General features: G+C 39.4%; 1 protein-coding gene across 1 annotated transcript in view; it reads right to left on the reverse strand.

Moving 5' to 3' along the window:
• Window positions 1-1,246: 1,246 nt before the first annotated feature.
• Window positions 1,247-17,802, reverse strand: part of LOC132176474 (transportin-1) — a 32,730-nt gene continuing 16,174 nt past the window's right edge. The window contains exons 15-29 of the mRNA XM_059588702.1: window positions 14,286-14,411; window positions 14,105-14,179; window positions 13,869-13,940; window positions 13,602-13,712; window positions 7,833-7,916; window positions 6,714-6,821; window positions 6,091-6,192; window positions 5,769-5,831; window positions 5,610-5,684; window positions 4,894-4,965; window positions 4,678-4,802; window positions 2,749-2,800; window positions 2,596-2,664; window positions 2,446-2,505; window positions 1,247-2,016 (exon numbers count right to left, since the gene is read on the reverse strand). Coding sequence (XP_059444685.1) covers window positions 1,933-2,016; window positions 2,446-2,505; window positions 2,596-2,664; window positions 2,749-2,800; window positions 4,678-4,802; window positions 4,894-4,965; window positions 5,610-5,684; window positions 5,769-5,831; window positions 6,091-6,192; window positions 6,714-6,821; window positions 7,833-7,916; window positions 13,602-13,712; window positions 13,869-13,940; window positions 14,105-14,179; window positions 14,286-14,411 — 1,278 coding nt within the window. The 3' untranslated portion in view covers window positions 1,247-1,932. The remainder of the gene's footprint in view (window positions 2,017-2,445; window positions 2,506-2,595; window positions 2,665-2,748; window positions 2,801-4,677; window positions 4,803-4,893; window positions 4,966-5,609; window positions 5,685-5,768; window positions 5,832-6,090; window positions 6,193-6,713; window positions 6,822-7,832; window positions 7,917-13,601; window positions 13,713-13,868; window positions 13,941-14,104; window positions 14,180-14,285; window positions 14,412-17,802) is intronic.

The raw sequence follows: 17,802 nt of genomic DNA on the forward strand, positions 1-17,802 counted from the left end.
TAATGGCCGATTGTGAAGTTTAGTGTCATAAACAAATTTGTGCAAGCTTTTTTCAGAAGGGTATTCCTTCCAAAAGAGCTAAACCATACAAACTTCTCCTTTAAAAAAATCATTTATCCAACCCAATCTGCTTTTATACAAAGGCAGATCAATTCATGATAACACCATTCTAAGCCATGAAAATTTTCATTCAATTGAAACAGGAAAAGGCAATGGAGGACTAATGACTCTAAAACTAGATATGGAAAATTCATTTGACTATATAGAGTGGCCATTTCTTTTAAGAATCCTAATCATGTGGGGATTCCATCCAAATGGGTTCACTGGATTCAACAATGCCTATCCAGCGTGTGCAAGCAGTTGCAGTTGCGATTATTACCTCCTAACCATTTTGATCCCATTTCGGTTTCAGTACAATAAATCCTCAATATCCACCTCCCCCAAAACCCTTCAACTAACCGATCCATCGTTTGCTCGTATTATTTGGAGAAGTCTTAAATGGCCATTGGATACCTCAATTTTCCAAGATCAACCTATAGAATCCTGGATCAAGGCCATCTTAAGGCCTCATAATCAGCCGGCAATCCGTAAAAGAGATGCTCCTGAATTCCAAAGACCGGTTGCTGTCACTCTAGATCAAATATGGCTACCCAAAAATCTTGCTGTCCACAAGGCTCTCTCCTGAATTTTCTTTCACTCTCATGCAGATTAACTTCACCTCGAGAGCCCTAGGTTCTAAGTTTTAGCAACCCCCTCCCCATCGGGTTACTTCAAGGTGAACTTTGACTATAACAATTAGGTCAACTCTAGCCGTAGCAACTGCACTCCTTAGTGACCCAGACGGATCCATTGTCTCGGCTATTACAAAACGTCTATCCAACATCAGCTTCAAGCTTGGCAAGTGAGCCACTTCTAACGCTGTGCTTGAAAGCATTCCTAACTCTTCCCCTATTTTCTCCTCCATCGGAATTAAAAACGGGAAATATCCCGTGTAACATATATATTATTAGATATGTCAAATCTAATATTGACCATGAAATGAATCGTTTCACTTCACTTGAATTTCACAGGATACATTTACACCACTACAATCCAATATGTTTGTTTTGATAATCAGCCTTGAGGCATCATAGGTATGAGTAGAAGATTGTAAAATATGGATCATAAATGTAGCCAACCATCAGCTTAGAAAGGAAAAGGTACCATAACAATTCACAAAATGGAGAAAATAAAACTGCCAAGTTCAGGTCAAAGAAAATACAATTCCAATCATTTATGAAACCCAAGGTTACAGAATATTGTTCAAAGAAAATACAATTCCAATTATTGTTCCCACAATTCAAATCCAACAGCCGCTGTATGCAGCAAGAATAACTGCGCCTCATCAGGTTATAGTCCTCGAACAAGATATATATATATATATATATGCTAAATCCCTTTTACAAAATCTGTGGAAATCAGACATAAACCCTATTCCCTGAAAGTTAAAACTATGGAAAAATCTTGAGCCCAAAAAAAAAAAAAAAATGATGACTCCATAACCTATTGATAAATGTTTAGAATTTTTTTCAAATATAAAAAACCAAAAATGAACACACCATCTCAAAGCTTAGAAAGCTGCACCCCTGTACACCCTATCCACATCCCAACCCTAAGTGGCTCCATTTCTCAAATCAAATGCTGTCCAGATACAAACAATCTGTTGAGGTTTCGAAGAAGTGCAAATTAGATCCAAGCTTTGATGAATTAGGTCAATATGATGCTTTGCCTTAGAAAATAGAGACAGACTTCATCTTTGGTTAATCATGACTGCAATAAAATCTTGCACGGTGCACAGATGACCAACAGTATTGATTCAGACACACAACTCTGAAGAAGCACATACTGCAGAAGAGTGCCTGCACAGATAATATGTGGGCCTTGAGAAACACATTACACTTGATACTTTGACAGCTTCTCCTTTACTGGGGGCTCCAAAGCAGACATACACTGGTCCCATGCTCCATTTCTAAGCATCTGCCAAATTATGTATTGATGTAAGTACATCAATATTATACAGTCTTATCTATGCCCTGCCTTTTTTATTTTTTATTTATTTATTTTTTCCTATAAATCTATAAAATTATTAAAAAATTTCATCCCAGCCTTGATTACTTTATTGGTACTAGGAAGGTTTTCTTTTTTAGAGTTAACCATCAAACAAGAATTTAACAACACGAGAATCCAATACTTTTTCTTTTTCTTTTATTTTTATGAATAAAAGAATCCAATACTGTCAATGGAGATATACACAGCACACTCAAAAATAGAGGGAACAATTAGGCACTCTACATTTTCAGCAAACCCTATTTAAGAATTATTAGTTCTATGATATAAAATTGAAGCTGGAAGTAGGTAAATCACAGTAATTTTACAAAGATGCTGCAGAACAAAAGCAATGCTAACCTGTTTATAACCATGCAACACTTGGCAAATTTCATTATGTAGATCTTCGCTCCTTATTTCCTATAGACATGCGAAAAGTGACACCATTGAGCTTTTATTAGAAAACAGAACATTAAAGTAGTCTGAAAAGGAAGGCAAAGCCAGTCTTACATGCCAACTTGCAATTGCTTTGCACATGAAAACAAGTGAACCTAATGCCCCAGATGGATTTGCTTTAACCTGAAAAAATTTGAGAGAACCCCATGTGAAAATTTTAATTACTGATATTTCTAAAAATAAATTCATAAGAAAGCAGATGTATACCATTGCACATAGTCCTCGGAAAGCATCCTCCTTTTCAATATCATCACGTATCCTGCACAAATTAATTGATAATTAGAAACATGAAGGCCTGGAAGCAATGGTAATTGTTTTGAGTCCATACTCAAAAAGAAAAGTGGAAAAGATTATGGGTTTCTTAGAAAAAACTTTTTTGACAGGTTTTTTTTTTGTTAAAAAAGTGTTCTAATGTGACGTAAAGGTGAAAGTAACTCTGAGTATTGTGTGTGTTTTGTATTTGGAGTTATTTGTTGATACTTTTGCCTTCTTTTTTTTTTGGCTATAAACGAGGCCAATAACTTGGCTTGAGAGTTGGTCTTGTCACCAATTTTTGATATGAATAAACAACAAAAAGTTGGTGTTGGAGTAAATGCTGACTTTGTATAAAATCATTAACTAAGCCCAATGCCCAACATAACCACACTGCGATCAAGGTCTATGAAGGAGTCCAGTTTTTCCACGTGTTCACTTAACTATCATGTGCAAAATTCTGAAAGCTCTCATCTATCTGTGACAAAACAAACCACAAAACACACCCTGAGTCGAATACGAGTCAAGCGTGCTATACAGTCCGTCAATTAGGCCCAATTTTCCAACCACAATATAATGGTCTTTGGCAGAGTCTAGTACTTTCATTGTAAACCGTTTTTTCTGCCTTGATCAAAATTATGGCAGCAGTTCACATAGAGGCTGGAGAATGGACCATACATAATTAGGAAGAGTTCCCAAATCTACTGAACAGATTGTGGACAATCTCTTGATCCATTGTCCAACAGCATTTTCTCAACAGACTTACTCTCCCCAATATAGGTTGCTACTTATTCACATGGTCAAGTAGAAGGTTCTTTGTTGATGATATTTGGAAGCCTCAAGAGATGAATAAGATTTTGACGGTCCTATTCACACTGCTTTGGGTCATTCTGGAGGAAAGAATGAAGCTCCTTTAAAAAAAGGAATCTAAGTATGGAAAAAATAAATTGATCGACTCAGCTCTTATTCAGTCAAAATAATTTCAGTTTTATTTCCCTTCTACTTTATGTACAATGGTATCCTCCTTTTCCCAAGTGACCTCTTGTACTTCCATTTTAATTGGGGCTTTACGTGCCTGATTGGGAGGGGGGAATAATGTTTCACCAATTAGTCAGCGAAATTGAAGTTGAATGACAAATATAATTCAGAGGGGTTTGTCACCAGAAAGAACAGAATGCCAAGGAAAAAATGTGAGGAATAAAAGGAGTGGGTTAAGAGGAGCCAACCCCCAAAAGGTTAGGACTTGTTTCAATTTAGTTTCCCTTCGATTCTCTGGCAAAGAAAGTCCTTCATTGTCATTAATTATGGTAAATTATAAGAGAAAAAAGTCAAATGCAAGAAAGTACTAAAGTAAACTCGGGCTGTTTTAAACTTGTAAAGATTACAGGTGTCATAGAATTTTACAGAGTTCTAATTCAATGTCGGTGCTAGAAATCACATTGTGGACCAGAAATTTGCGGATTCTAAAGTAGCATACACAGGCAGAGACCGACAGGGTTCAAAAAGTTTGCAGTTCTAGTATTAGACTTGGAAAAACTTTTTTTTTTGATCGGTTAGTATTAGACTTGGAAAAACTTGACAGACTAACTCCAGTTAACTATCCAAGTTATACTTAACCTTAAAATTAAGCTTGACATAAATGTGTAACAAGCCTTAAAAGGAATTCGACTTTCAGACAGTTATTATGATTATTGCATCAAGTATCCAGCAAATGAAGTAGGTAAACAACATCTAGAACATGAAGTAGGACTGCTAAAGTAATTTTGAATTCCAAGTCATGTTGCTGATAGTTGAACAAAACTTTGATTACCAGCATCAGGAGCTTCCTGACAACTGGTATTGACACAAATAAGTTTCATTTATCAGTGCAGATAAAGTACTTACATAGACAAAGCACCGCACCATGATTGCATGAAATGTTCCATATGTGGGGAAACAAGCTCCGGACAAACCCAGCCAAGTCTCCCAAGTGTTATTGCACTATTCTCTATGAGTGATTTGTTGAGCTCCTGCTCAGAATCAAGAAATGCGATTAAAGATGACAAATGCTCTACAATACATATGCACACATACACAAACATTAATGAAAGAGACAGTCACCTCTGCATGTTGAAGGATTGGGACTAAGCATGAAATAACTGTCAAAACAATTGGAGCAATTTCTTGACGAACCTGAAATTTAAAATCACATCCAATCACAATTTCATCTAGTGAATAAAATGGCATAGTGAATAAAGTCATGGACTCTGTTCACAGCTATAACAAAGAAACATAAAACCGAGAAGAAGCACCCATATAATTAGAACTATATTTTTAGAACTAAACATATAGTCTAGAGGGAGGTTAGGAAATCATTACAAACTCAAAATCACTTGCGTCAGCACAGCGTTTACCAGTATGAAGCCAAGATCACTGTCTAGGATTCCATAATCTGGCATCCCTATAATCATATTTCCAGAATGCAAGCCCATGATTGAACATATTATGCAAACCTTAATAAGTCCTTTACTGGCCACTTAGGTAATGATTAATGAAACCGAAGAATTCTAAATGACATAAATTGCAAACTACCCAAAAAGCCTATGCCAAGGCATCATGCTGTTCTCTTTAAGAGAATGTCATAGATCAAGTAACCAAACTCTGCAAGATGAGATGTGGATTAATAAACCCAAAAACATTATATATATATAAACTCCCCAGCCCTAAAGCATATGTTTTTTGTTTTTTTTTTTATAAAAAAAAAAACAGCATTTACCAAAAACTAAAAGCTAGCAGCATCTAAGAGTTATTGAATAAGTATAAAGAGCTTAACATACCTTAACTGCTAATTCCCCAATGGCCCAACATGCATTATTTGCTACCGAAACAGTTTCCTTCAGTTTAGGAGTGTTCTGTACAGCACATATGTAAGGTAGATAAAAAGGCTACCAAGACTACAGTTCAAAAGTAAAAGCCATGAGATAAATTTCACTTACCAGTTGCTTTGCTGCAACATCAAGAATTTCAGACAAACGGGGGTGCAAATGAACAGGGCATACCTAATCAAAATTATCAAAGGATGTAGATATGCATGAGAGATTCAGATAGATAAATTACCTTAAAACAAAAGTTATAGCTCCTATTGAACCACTAGCCCTATTACCCTGTGGTACCTAGCCGCTTGCTTTTTTGATAAGTCAGTAGTTTTTTTTTTTCACCGAGGAACAGTTCACAAGCAGCTCAAGCCATGGGTTGCGAATCCATCCAAAGGGATGGGCATAAAATTAGGTCATGTGATGGATAAAATTTTCAACTTACTCTTGCCAGGTCCCCAAGAAGTGCAAAGGCACTCTGCCGGACATCAGAAGCATCATCCGTGCAACATTGCAGAAGTAGATCGCTCAAATTACTATGTGAAACCTGCAGAAAAAGTAATATAAGCACACATAATTAAGCATGTCAATGTACAAGCCATATCCTGTTTGTATTCTTAATATGTAGAATATCCACATTCCATTCAGAAATGTTGTATCCTAGGCTCTGCTACAGACCCACTTACAATCCACCAATACAACACTTGGACAAATTATCCATAATTAGGCACAATCAACAGTTGCCTATATGACTCACAAAAAAAAAAAAAAAAAAAGTTGCCTATATGACTATTTATCCAATAATACTCATTCAATGGTAAAATTATTTGAAGAAAATCCCAACGCATTATCTAGCAGCATTATCTAGCAGTATTATATATAAAGCTATCAAAGACATTTAGGTATACCCAATTTTTCTGATTGAAGTTGCTCTAATAAAACAAATTTATAAAAAAATAAAAAAAACCAAATTCAGAACAAAAGCAACCAAAACAGGCAGCTAAGAAAGCAAACACTCTTTATTTCATATCTTTTCTTGATCAAGAAATTTCAGCAAAAGAGGAATACCAGACTCTCTATCCCACTGCCAAGACCCTCTGCAAGTCCGGAGAGAAGATCAAGAGAGCATACAATAAACTCTTTATCATATGGAACCCCTGCTGAAACAGGATCAACCTGCAATAGAAGTTCAAAGAAACAACTTGCAAAAATTACAAGCGGACCATATTTTATAGGGATCAAAGATTTTACAAGGAAAACAGAAACTTTTCATACCATGCAGATCAAAAGTGACTTTAATGCCAAAACAATGCAGACTATTTGAGGTTTCAAAAATTATATGGATGTGATACCAGCATGCAAACGTGCACAGGATTCTGAATGAAGAAGATATTACTGAAATTCGTAATACTTTTTTTTTTTTTTTGATAAATAATCAAAATTCGTAATACATTCTCACAGAATTTCACATGTTGATTTCTCTCAAGTTGCTCTCACAATTCAAAAGAATGAAAAGTTATGAATTTTGACGCGGGATGAGATACACTCGATGTGCTATTTTGCATCCATACTAAAGAGTGTCTTCCAATGAACCTTTTTCGATGAGAGAGGACGGTGAGGGAGTTAAAGAACTTCTTCAAGTCCCTTTTTCATTGGATGGCTGCCTATGATTATTTCCACATTTCTAGTTTCCATGACCTTTTTTTTTTTTTTTTTTAACTTTTTTCTTTTTTTTTGGTTTCTCGTTTCTCTTATATACATTTTGTGTACTTAGGTGCACCCTTTGGTTTTAAGGAAATTCGATTAATTATCAAAAAAATTTTTTTTTTTTTTTATTAAGAGACTTTGGAAGCAAGTAATTCTTTTTTCAAGTTATAACACTTGATACTATGCCCTTTCTATGATACTTTATGTAGCAAATGTCATCTCCCGCCAATGATAATGCTGGCTAGGCATCTCAAATTGAGAAAGGATCATAAACTATTGTTTCTTTTTCCTTTTCATATTTCCAGTTTGATGTATATGAACTGTTCTGTCAACATTTAAAACAGACCCAAAAATAACATTAAATACAGAGATATCTTCAGAGAACCATCAAAGTAATATTAATGATTGATAAACAAATAAATAAATAAGTATATCATAGCCACTGATTCATAGACAATCAAGATATCAAATTACTCAAACCTTTGCCAATTGTTGGGTCTGGATGATGTTTATGCACCTCTGAAATACAGGCTCAGCAAATTGAGAGAATCCAGTACCCAATGCCTGGAAGAAGAAAAACACATTATTCTACTGTATTTCTGAGTTTTCTTTTATAACTTATAGTTATTATATCTAAAAAAATCGAGCACAGTTTTCAATGAAACGTTTATGACATAGAAAAATATGAATGAATGCATGTGGTTGGCACATCAAGCATATATGTGAGAATCATAGTTGCCTCAAGCAGGATTTTTTTGTTTAAAAGAAGACGAACAATTTAAGAGAGATCATGCTTCTTAAACTCAACTAAAGAGGAAGACCTTAGTATGATAACTCTCCAAGATTCCACAAAAAATAAAGAACTTCTCAAGCTTTGACTCTTGGAAAACGCAGCTTTGTTGTAATCCCGGAGGGGCGTGAAGGGCAGGGTTGGAGACATTGTATCTAACAAATGGGGCGGCTAGTGAAGCATCTAAATCAAGTGAGGGATGCAAATGTGAAGAAGACACCAGTACAGACACGAGCGGTGGTTCCTGGGCGGACGTTTGCCGATGTGGTGGAAGGGAAGAGATTAGAGACCGAAAGAGAGGTAAGGGGGGAGGGCAAGATGGGAAATTCAGAAGAGGTACTCAATAAGGAAACCGTTGAAAAGGTTGGGAAAGGAAAGGAGAAGATCAAAGAGGCCGAGATTCATGCAGTTTCAAAATGGAATGAACTGGTGGAGCTTGTGGATGAAAGGGGCATCAATATGAAATTAATGAGAGATCTTTTGGAAGCTGTTCAAGGCAAGATGAAAAGATACGTCCAGAAATTTGGGATGGATTGCGTGGAAGAGGGAACCTACCGTGTTGACATTAAAAATGGGAAGGGTGGGGTCACGAGTCAATTGGGCCCAGAAAAAAAGCATGATAATATGGGGTCTAGTGACAGCAGGCCTTCTTCCAGGCTGCCCATCAAATACTATAACAAAACTTATTATCGAAGGAAGCCCAAGGCAGGGGCATTTTGGTGGGTGAAGCAAAGGGTGAGACGTGTGTAGCCGGTGCCGGAGAAGTCACCGGAGACCAGCCGGAGTAGTGTGCAGGAGTCTCTCCCAGATGTAGGCAGAACGTTTGATCCAGACAGCCTGGAAAAGAAGACGCCGGAGAGGGAGAAAGGTCCGGCGAGGGAGAAAGTACCGGAGAATTGTTGAGGAAGTTCAATGGAGGAGCAACAGGCTTCAGTAGGTTCTGATGAGGCCAGTCAGGATATGGGGCAAAAGCAACAGAGTCCGGTGAGTCGTCAGAGCAGCGAGAAGCATGCTCGTCGGAGCTATTCACCGGAAGCGAGGCAGGTGTTCTCCACGCCTCTGACAACACCTGAGGAAGCCGATATGGATGAAATTCTGGAGGGGCAGCGTTCCAGGGCGGATTTGGATCAAAATTTGGTGATGGAGGGTAGCTTGGAGAGAAGCCAAAACAATACGCCGGAGACCGCTCATTCTCCAACAAAGTCTAACAAAGCCACAAAGAATGGTGAGGTGCGACAACCCTCTAGGGTGGTGCAAAAGCTTCTGACAGACTTCTCTGAGGGGGTAGGTCCATGTGTGGTGGAATCCAAGGGGAATTTGGTGGTGGGTAATTTTGAGGATGGGGAAGCAGGTTTGGAGGAGATAATTCCAGACAAGGTTTCCAATAGCTAGGTAATTGATAGTTGTATAGATTTTTATCCCAAAGTGGGAGTGACATGTGAGGGGTAAGAGGATAAAATGGCAATGTTACTTAAGGATATTGAAGATGCTAGAAAGCAGCCAGTTATAGATTTGGGGGGTATTTCCACCAGCGCTCGTGCCCCCAGAGGAAGTAGGAAGCTTAAGAGAATAGATTGCTTCATAAATTATGATAGGGGCCGGTTGGAAGTCCAGCAAGGTAAGGGAAGAGGGAGGGGTCAACATGGTGGTTTATGAAGCCAAAAATCATTGCATGGAATGTGAGAGTGTTAATGCCTTCAGGAAAAGATTGCGGATTATGGGTCTCTTAAAAGAATGGAAAGCGGATATTCTGTGTCAGATCGAGACTAAGATGGATTTTATTTCCTGGGAGATGGTACGCAGTTTATGGGGAGGCCAATATGTGGGTTGGATGTATAAGGGGGCCAATGGGGCGTTGGGGGGCATTTTGTTGATGTGGGATAGGAGGGTGGTTGAGAAAAAGAAGGAATGTATGGGGTGTTACACATTGGCTTGTTCTTTTCAGAATGTGGAGGACCATCTTGAATGGGCATTGGTGGGAGTGTATGGCCTGAATAATGAAGTGGAGAGGTTCCTTTGGGAGGAGTTAACTGGTTTGATGAGTGTGTGGGAGGTCCCAAGGTGTATTGGTAAGGATTTTAATATAGTTCGTTTTCCTAGTGAGCGTTCTAGTGAATCGAACTATTCTAAAAGCATGATGGATTTCTCGGATTTTATATCCGAACAAGGTTTGGTGGATATTCCGTTGGCAGGGGGTCAATTTACATGGTCTAATAATCAAGAAGATGAGATCTGGTCAAAAATCGATCGGTTCTTACTCTCACCGATTTGGGAGGATCACTATTCGGCAATGTCACAAAGAAGGCTCCAACGACTACTTTCCGATCACTTTCCTTTGTCGCTAGATTGTGGGGATTCTAGGGGTGGTAGGAAGTACTTTAAATTTGAGAATATGTGGTTAAAGCATGAAGGCTTTGTGAACAAGGTTAAGTCTTGGTGGGATTCGTATACGTTTGATGGCTTACCGAGTTTTGTTTTGGCTAATAAGCTGAAATCCCTCAAGCTGGATTTGAAAAAATGGAATGAGGAAGTGTTTGGTGATATTGGGAGGAAAAAAAATGAGTTGTTGGAAGGTATCTAGGAGCTGGATGTTTTGGCAGAGAATAGGGGACTAGTAGAGGAAGAAAAGACTAAAATGGCTGATATGTCGAGAGAACTGGAGAATACCTTGTTGTGCGAGGAAATTCATTGGCGACAAAAATCGAGAGCATTATGGCTGAAGGAGGGGAATAGTAACACTCAGTTTATTCATAAGGTGGCCAATTCCCATCGTAGGTATAATCGTGTGGAAGCGTTACATATCAATGGTGCTTTGTCCCATAATCCGACCGAGGTAAAAGAGCATATTGTGCAATTCTGTTGAAGTTAATATTTGGAGCGAAGTACTTGGAGACCTAAAATGGACAATCAAATTTTTTCGTCCATTGATGAGAAGAAGAAAAATTGGTTAGAAAGATATTTTGAGGAAAATGAGGTTTGGGAGGTAGTAAAAGTCATGGAGGGTGACAAGGCACCGGGACCGGATGGGTTCACCATGGCTTTTTTTCAATCTTGTTGGGCTGTGGTGAAACATGATGTTATGGCTTTTTTCCTGAATTCTACCGAAGTCGGCAGTTGGTGAAGAGTTTGAATGTAACTTTTGTGTCCTTGGTTCCAAAAAAGGCGGATGAGGTGGAGATGAAGGATTTTTGGCCTATTAGCTTGGTGGGAGGGATGTGTAAAATTCTATCCAAGGTTCTGCCCACTAGAATGAAAACTGTATTGGGAAAGATCATCTCTAACTCTCAAAATGCCTTCATTGGTGCTCGGCAAATTTTAGACTCTGTGTTCATTGCTAATGAATGTTCGGATGGTCGTATGCGATCAGGTACGCCACGTGTTATTTGCAAGCTAGATTTGGAAAAAGCTTATGGCCATGTTAACTGAGAGTTCTTGTTGTATTTACTGAAACGGTGTGGTTTCGGAGAGAGATGGAGGGAGTGGATAGAGTGGTGTATTTCGTCGATTAGATTCTCCATCTTGGTAAATGGAACTCCGGAGGGTTTCTTTAATAGTTCGCGGGAAATACGGTAAGGGGACCTGCTTTCACCGTTACTGTTTGAGCTGGTTATGGAGGCTTTGAGTAAGATGGTGAATGTGACAGTAGAGCAAGGTTTATTATCAGGTTTCTCTATGGGAGAAAGGGTCTTTTCAGATTTGGTGGTTTCTCATTCTTTATTTGCTGATGATACCTTGATTTTCTATGAAGCATATCCTGAGCAAATCCGTTATGTGCGCCTTATCCTTTTATGCTTTGAGGCTGTTTCGGAGCTGAAAGTTGATCTTGGTAAATCAGAACTGGTTGCTATAGGAGAAGTGGGAAACATTGGGACTTTGGCTAATATTCTTGGGTATAGTGTTGCGGCTTTGCCCATGAAGTATTTAGGTTTGCCATTAGGGGCTACATACAAGGCTACGTCTATGTGGAATGGTGTGACGGAGCAGATGGAACGTCGGTTGGCAGGTTGGAAGAAATTGTACCTATCAAAGGGAGGTCGGTTAACCCTTATAAAGAGTACGTTGTCTAATCTGCCAACTTATTACTTATCCTTGTTTCTGGTTCCTATGAGTGTGGCCAATAGGAATGAGAAGATTCAAAGAGATTTTTTGTGGGGAGGAATGGGAGATGAACAAAAACTGCATCTTATTAACTGGAACCAAATTTGCCGTCCTTTAAGGGCCGGCGGTCTAGGCATTCGAAATGTGCATAAGTTCAACCAAGCTCTTTTGGGGAAATGGCTATGGAGATATGCAATAGAGAGCGAGGTGTTTTGATATAAGATAATCAAAGCTAAGTATGAAGATCAGGATGGTGGGTGGTGTTCGAAGGACGTGTCGGGGCCTTATGGTGTAGTTTGTGGAAGCATATTAGACGAGGATGGGATACTTTAGCAAAAGGTGTGAGGTTTGAGGTGGGGCTAGGATCGAAAGTTCTCTTCTGGCATGATACGTGGTGTGATAATCAGCCATTGAAGCATGCTTTCCCTTCCTTGTTTAGTATTGCAAGGTACAAAGAAGCGTGGGTAAATGATAATTTTATGGAGGAATGGGGTTGTTGAGTGGAATGTCATCTTTGTGCGTTCCGTCTAGGATTGGGAGTTGGATGTGATATCATCTTTCTTTGAACTGTTGTACTCTTGTAAGATTTCTCATGGTAATGTAGATCAGATTCGTTGGTCCCCATCTAAAAAAGGTATGTTTGAGGTGAAGTCGTTCTATAAGGCCTTGTCCATTCCAGCTTATGAGGTGTTTCCATGGAAGAGTATTTGGCTCTCTAAGGTGCCACCGCGAGTGGCATTTTTTGGGTGGACTGCGGCTCTCGGCAAAATTCTGACACATGACAATTTGCGAAAGAGGAGTATTGTGGTAGTGGAATTGTGTTGTATGTGTAAGAAGAATGGGGAATCCGTAGATCATTTATTGATCGTGGCCACTCGGCTATGGCACTATATCTTTACTTTGTTTGGTATTGAGTGGGTTATGCCGCAAAGGTTCCTCGACTTGCTTGCTCGCTGGAATCAGGCGGGGGGTAGGGATCTCTCTAAAGTTATTTGGAGGATGGTTCCTTTGTGTGTCACTTGGTGTATATGGCAGGAGAGGAATGCACGAACTTTTGAGGATAAGGAGTGTTCGGTGGATGGGGTGAGGAAGAATATGATCTCTATGCTATACTTGTGGGTGTTGGCTCACCACCGTATTGATGTCCCGACTATAGAAGAGTTCTTGAATATGTGCTCTTTGTATATTCTGTAGGGGTTCTCTTGTATATATATTTGCACTAGAGTTGCGCCCCTCTACGCTTTTTCAATAATATTTACATTAATTATCAAAAAAAAATTTGTCACAAACTCTAGATACTCCAATTATCCCTCAAGAAACCAATAAAGTAAATCAAGATCAATAGAAAAGAGTGAAAATACCTGTGCTATAGATGTAAAACACTCCAGCAGCGGAAAAATGTCCTTATCTGAACTTGAAAGTTGCTGCCACTTTGCAATTAATGGCGGCATCAGAATGTCAAGATAATTGTGCTGCAAACCATCATGATAGTCAGTTGGCATAGAATTGTCCTCTCAACAAATGCAGCTGAGCAACAAACTTTCAATACAAGTACAAGTACTCATTGTACACGTCAGACTGAAGAGAAGAGGAAGGGGGTGGGATTATCTTTAGGATAACAATGATACCTGATTTAGCTCCCTTCCAACAGCATCTGCTAAAGTTCCAATAGCATCATATACGATTCTGAGGTTCCGTCTCTGGATATCATTATGAAGATATTAATTTAAGGCAGCCAAAGAGGTGTATACCATGATACCAAGTATAAACCATTATGCAAAATTCAATTAAGTAATCAACCAGTATTACATCTCATCATTGTAACATATAAGGAACTTGGTCATGGCGAAGGCCAGAAAACAACCTGATATTTCCCAAAAGCACACATAAGGTGCTGCAAAATAATTTCCAAGTGTGGTGCCAACTCTTCCGCAGCCTCCTGCAAATTAACAAACCACCACTGAGCTTTACAAATTCTTAAAACCAACAGAAATGAGATAGTGAAACCACATCTAGAAAGAATTGAACATATTTATAGAAAGAACCTCTTCCAATGTTGCAAAAGCTGAACAAGCAGCCTCTTGCACCCGCTTGTTAGGATCCAATATTCTTCGCAAAAGACCTGTAAGAACCTTGTCAAATTGCTCATAGCCTTTTTGATGTCCAATACCCTGAGATAGAAGAAAAGTCTAATTATCAACTTCAAAATCTCCAGCAGGCCCATAGAAAGAAATAAGATAGATTGTAATAGTTCACACTCTAGTGAAATATTAGTCATAATCACTTTTAGATATAGATATATCATAACGGTATTACATCTACTTCAAGTATAAATGTGTGGAATCATATTTCAATGTGTTATCAGGTACCTTACGTGCCAAAATGCTTCTGGTCATGGATACCTTGTAAGTTTGATAAAATTTTTTTTTTGATAAGTAATGTTTATATAACAAAAGCGCAGAGAGGCGCAACCCTAGTACACAGGGAGTATACAAGGGAAACGACTAGCTAGAAGAAAAAAGAACAAGGAAATCAAGATAGCTAATAACTATAGGAGCGAGCCAAGCCGCTGTCCAGGTGTAGAGAGTATGGAAAAAGAAAGCCGTGATCTCCTCCAAAGACCTCTCAGCATCCTCAAAGCATCTCTCGTTCCTTTCTAACCAAAGGCACCACATAATGCATAGAGGGACCATTTTCCACACGACAGTACTCCTAGATCGACCTCCCGTCCGCCAACAAGCAAGCTGGCCAGCCACCTTACTAGGCATTACCCAAGACAACCCAAAACGACTGAAGATGGCCTGCCATAAGGAACGAGCAATCTCACAATGAAGGAAAATATGATCAATAGACTCCCCATCACCTTTGCATAAGCAACATCTATTAATCACTATGATATTCCTTTTCCTGAGATTATCAAGTGTGAGAATCTTCCCTAACACCGCTGTCCAAGTAAAGAAAGCCACTCTCGAAGGAGCCTTGGTGCGCCATATACTCTTCCAAGGAAACGGACTTGCTTCTTTGCTTACCAAGATGTTGTAGAATGATTTAACATCGAACTTCCCTTTTCTCGACGGGATCCACCAAATTTTGTCCACCCCCCCCCTACTCCACTTGTGAGAATATAACGTAGAGTAGAACGATGCTAGCACTTCCACTTCCCAATCATGGATCAATCGAAGGAAGCTAACATTCCATTGACGATTTCCACCCATAAACTCCAAATTATCGGCAATGGATGCATCTTTTGCATTAGCTATGTTATATAGGCCTGGATATGCTTCCTTGAGGGTCATTTCCCCACACCAAACATCATCCCAAAATCTGATTTGGGATCCGTCTCCTGGGTCGAATTTAGTATATTTAGAAAGCACTCGCCACCCTCTTCTAATATGCCTCCAAAGACCCACCCCATGAGACCCGGTGTTGTCAATAGAATGCCATCCACCCCATGCGGAACCAAACTTGGCATCCACCACAATTCTCCACCAAGCCTCTCTCTCGTGCGCATAACGCCATAGCCATTTTCCTAATAAGGCTTGATTGAAGACTCTCAACTTCCTGATCCCTAAGCCACCTTTGTTGATAGGAGAGCATACCTTATCCCAACTAACCAAGTGATATTTGAATTCTTCGTTTAAACCACCCCAAAGAAAATCACGTTGGAGCTTCTCTATTCGCTTGGCCACAGAAGCAGGTAATGGAAAAAGGGATAATAAATAAGTGGGAAGATTAGAAAGTGTGCTCTTGATCAAAGTGACCCTTCCTCCCTTGGAAAGATACAACCTTTTCCAACTTGCTAACCTGCGCTCAATCTTTTCCAAAGTATCATCCCAAATGTTTTTGGCCTTGAAGCACGCACCCAAAGGGAGTCCCAAATATTTCAAAGGTAGAGTAGCTACACCACAGCCCAAAATCCCAGCCAAGTCTCCCACATTTTCCACATCCCCTACCGGTATCAAAGCTGATTTAGCCATATTTACCTTCAGACCAGAAACGGCTTCAAAGCAAATAAGTAATGCTTTAATGGAGCGGATTTGATTACTATTCGCCCCACAAAAAACCAATGTATCATCTGCAAATAGAAGATGAGAGATGATGATCCTCTCAGACAAGTTACCTCCCACTGGGAAACCCGAGATAAAACCAGAATCAATGGCAGCACCAATCATCCTGCTAAACGCCTCCATAACTATGACAAACAAAAAAGGAGATAAGGGATCCCCCTGCCTCACCCCTCGTGAGCTTCTAAAAAAGCCGGACGGGGTGCCATTGATCAACACCGAGAAACAAGCAGTTGAAATACAACGCTCAATCCAAGAACACCATTTTTCGCCGAAGCCACATCTCCTAAGAAGATATAATAAAAAATCCAAATTTATGTGATCGTAAGCCTTCTCCATATCCAGTTTACAAAGCAGCCCCGTTTCCCCCGAATTAATCCGGCTGTCAAGACATTCACTTGCAATAAGTACCGAATCCGTAATTTGCCTTCCCTTCACGAAAGCATTTTGAGGCTTTGATATCACCCTTGCTACAACCCTCTTCATCCTATTAGCAAGAACTTTGGCAATAATCTTGTAAGTTCCACTTATAAGGCTAATAGGACGAAAATCCTTAAATTCAGTAGCCCCAGACACCTTTGGAATAAGGGAAATGAAAGTAGCATTAAGACTTTTTTCAAACTTACCATGGGCATAAAAGTCTGAAAAAACCGCCATAATATCTTCCTTTATCACCTCCCAGCAATCTTGGAAAAAAGCCATGGAGAAACCATCCGGACCTGGGGCCTTATCTCTATCCATACCTTTTACCGCCTCCAACACCTCCCTTTCCTCGAAAGGAGATTCTATATGAGTGGCCTCATCCGCCTCCAGCAAGTCAAACGCAAAATTGTCCACCCTAGGCCTCCAATTGCAACGTTCAGAGAGCAAAGACTCGTAGAATTGCACCGCTTGTTGCTTGATGATGTCTTGGTTGGAATTAGTAGCTCCATTAATGGTTATGGAATCAATGGAATTATACCTCCGATTCGAATTGGCAATTCGATGAAAAAATTTAGTACATTTATCCCCCTCCTTGAGCCACCTAATTCTGGACTTTTGTTTCCAACTGATCTCCTCTTGTAAAAGAGCAATCTCCAACTCCCTAGAAATCACCCTTTTTCTTTCCTTTTCTTCTTCATCGAGCTCCCTCTCTTCCTCCAAACTCTCCATAGCCTTCAATTCTTCCGCTTTTTCTAGGCATCTAGCACTCACATTGCCAAATTCCACCTCGTTCCAGCTTTTAAGGTCCCCCTTTAACGCCTTAAGCTTTTTAGCCAAGATGAAACTTGAAGAGCCAGAAAAATTATAAGAGGACCACCAAGCCCGTACCTTGTCCACGAACCCCTCATATTTCAACCACATGTTCTCAAATTTAAAAGGCCTCTTACCTCTTGTCGTGCCGTCACAATCGAGCAAGATGGGAAAATGATCCGAGCACAGTCTAAGCATCCTTTTCTGGATCAAATTAGGATACTTAGTTTCCCATTCTGGAGAGACTAAGAATCGATCGATCCTA

The sequence above is a fragment of the Corylus avellana genome, chromosome ca1, assembly GCF_901000735.1.
Source record: "Corylus avellana chromosome ca1, CavTom2PMs-1.0".
In the NCBI taxonomy this organism is placed as follows: domain Eukaryota; kingdom Viridiplantae; phylum Streptophyta; class Magnoliopsida; order Fagales; family Betulaceae; genus Corylus; species Corylus avellana.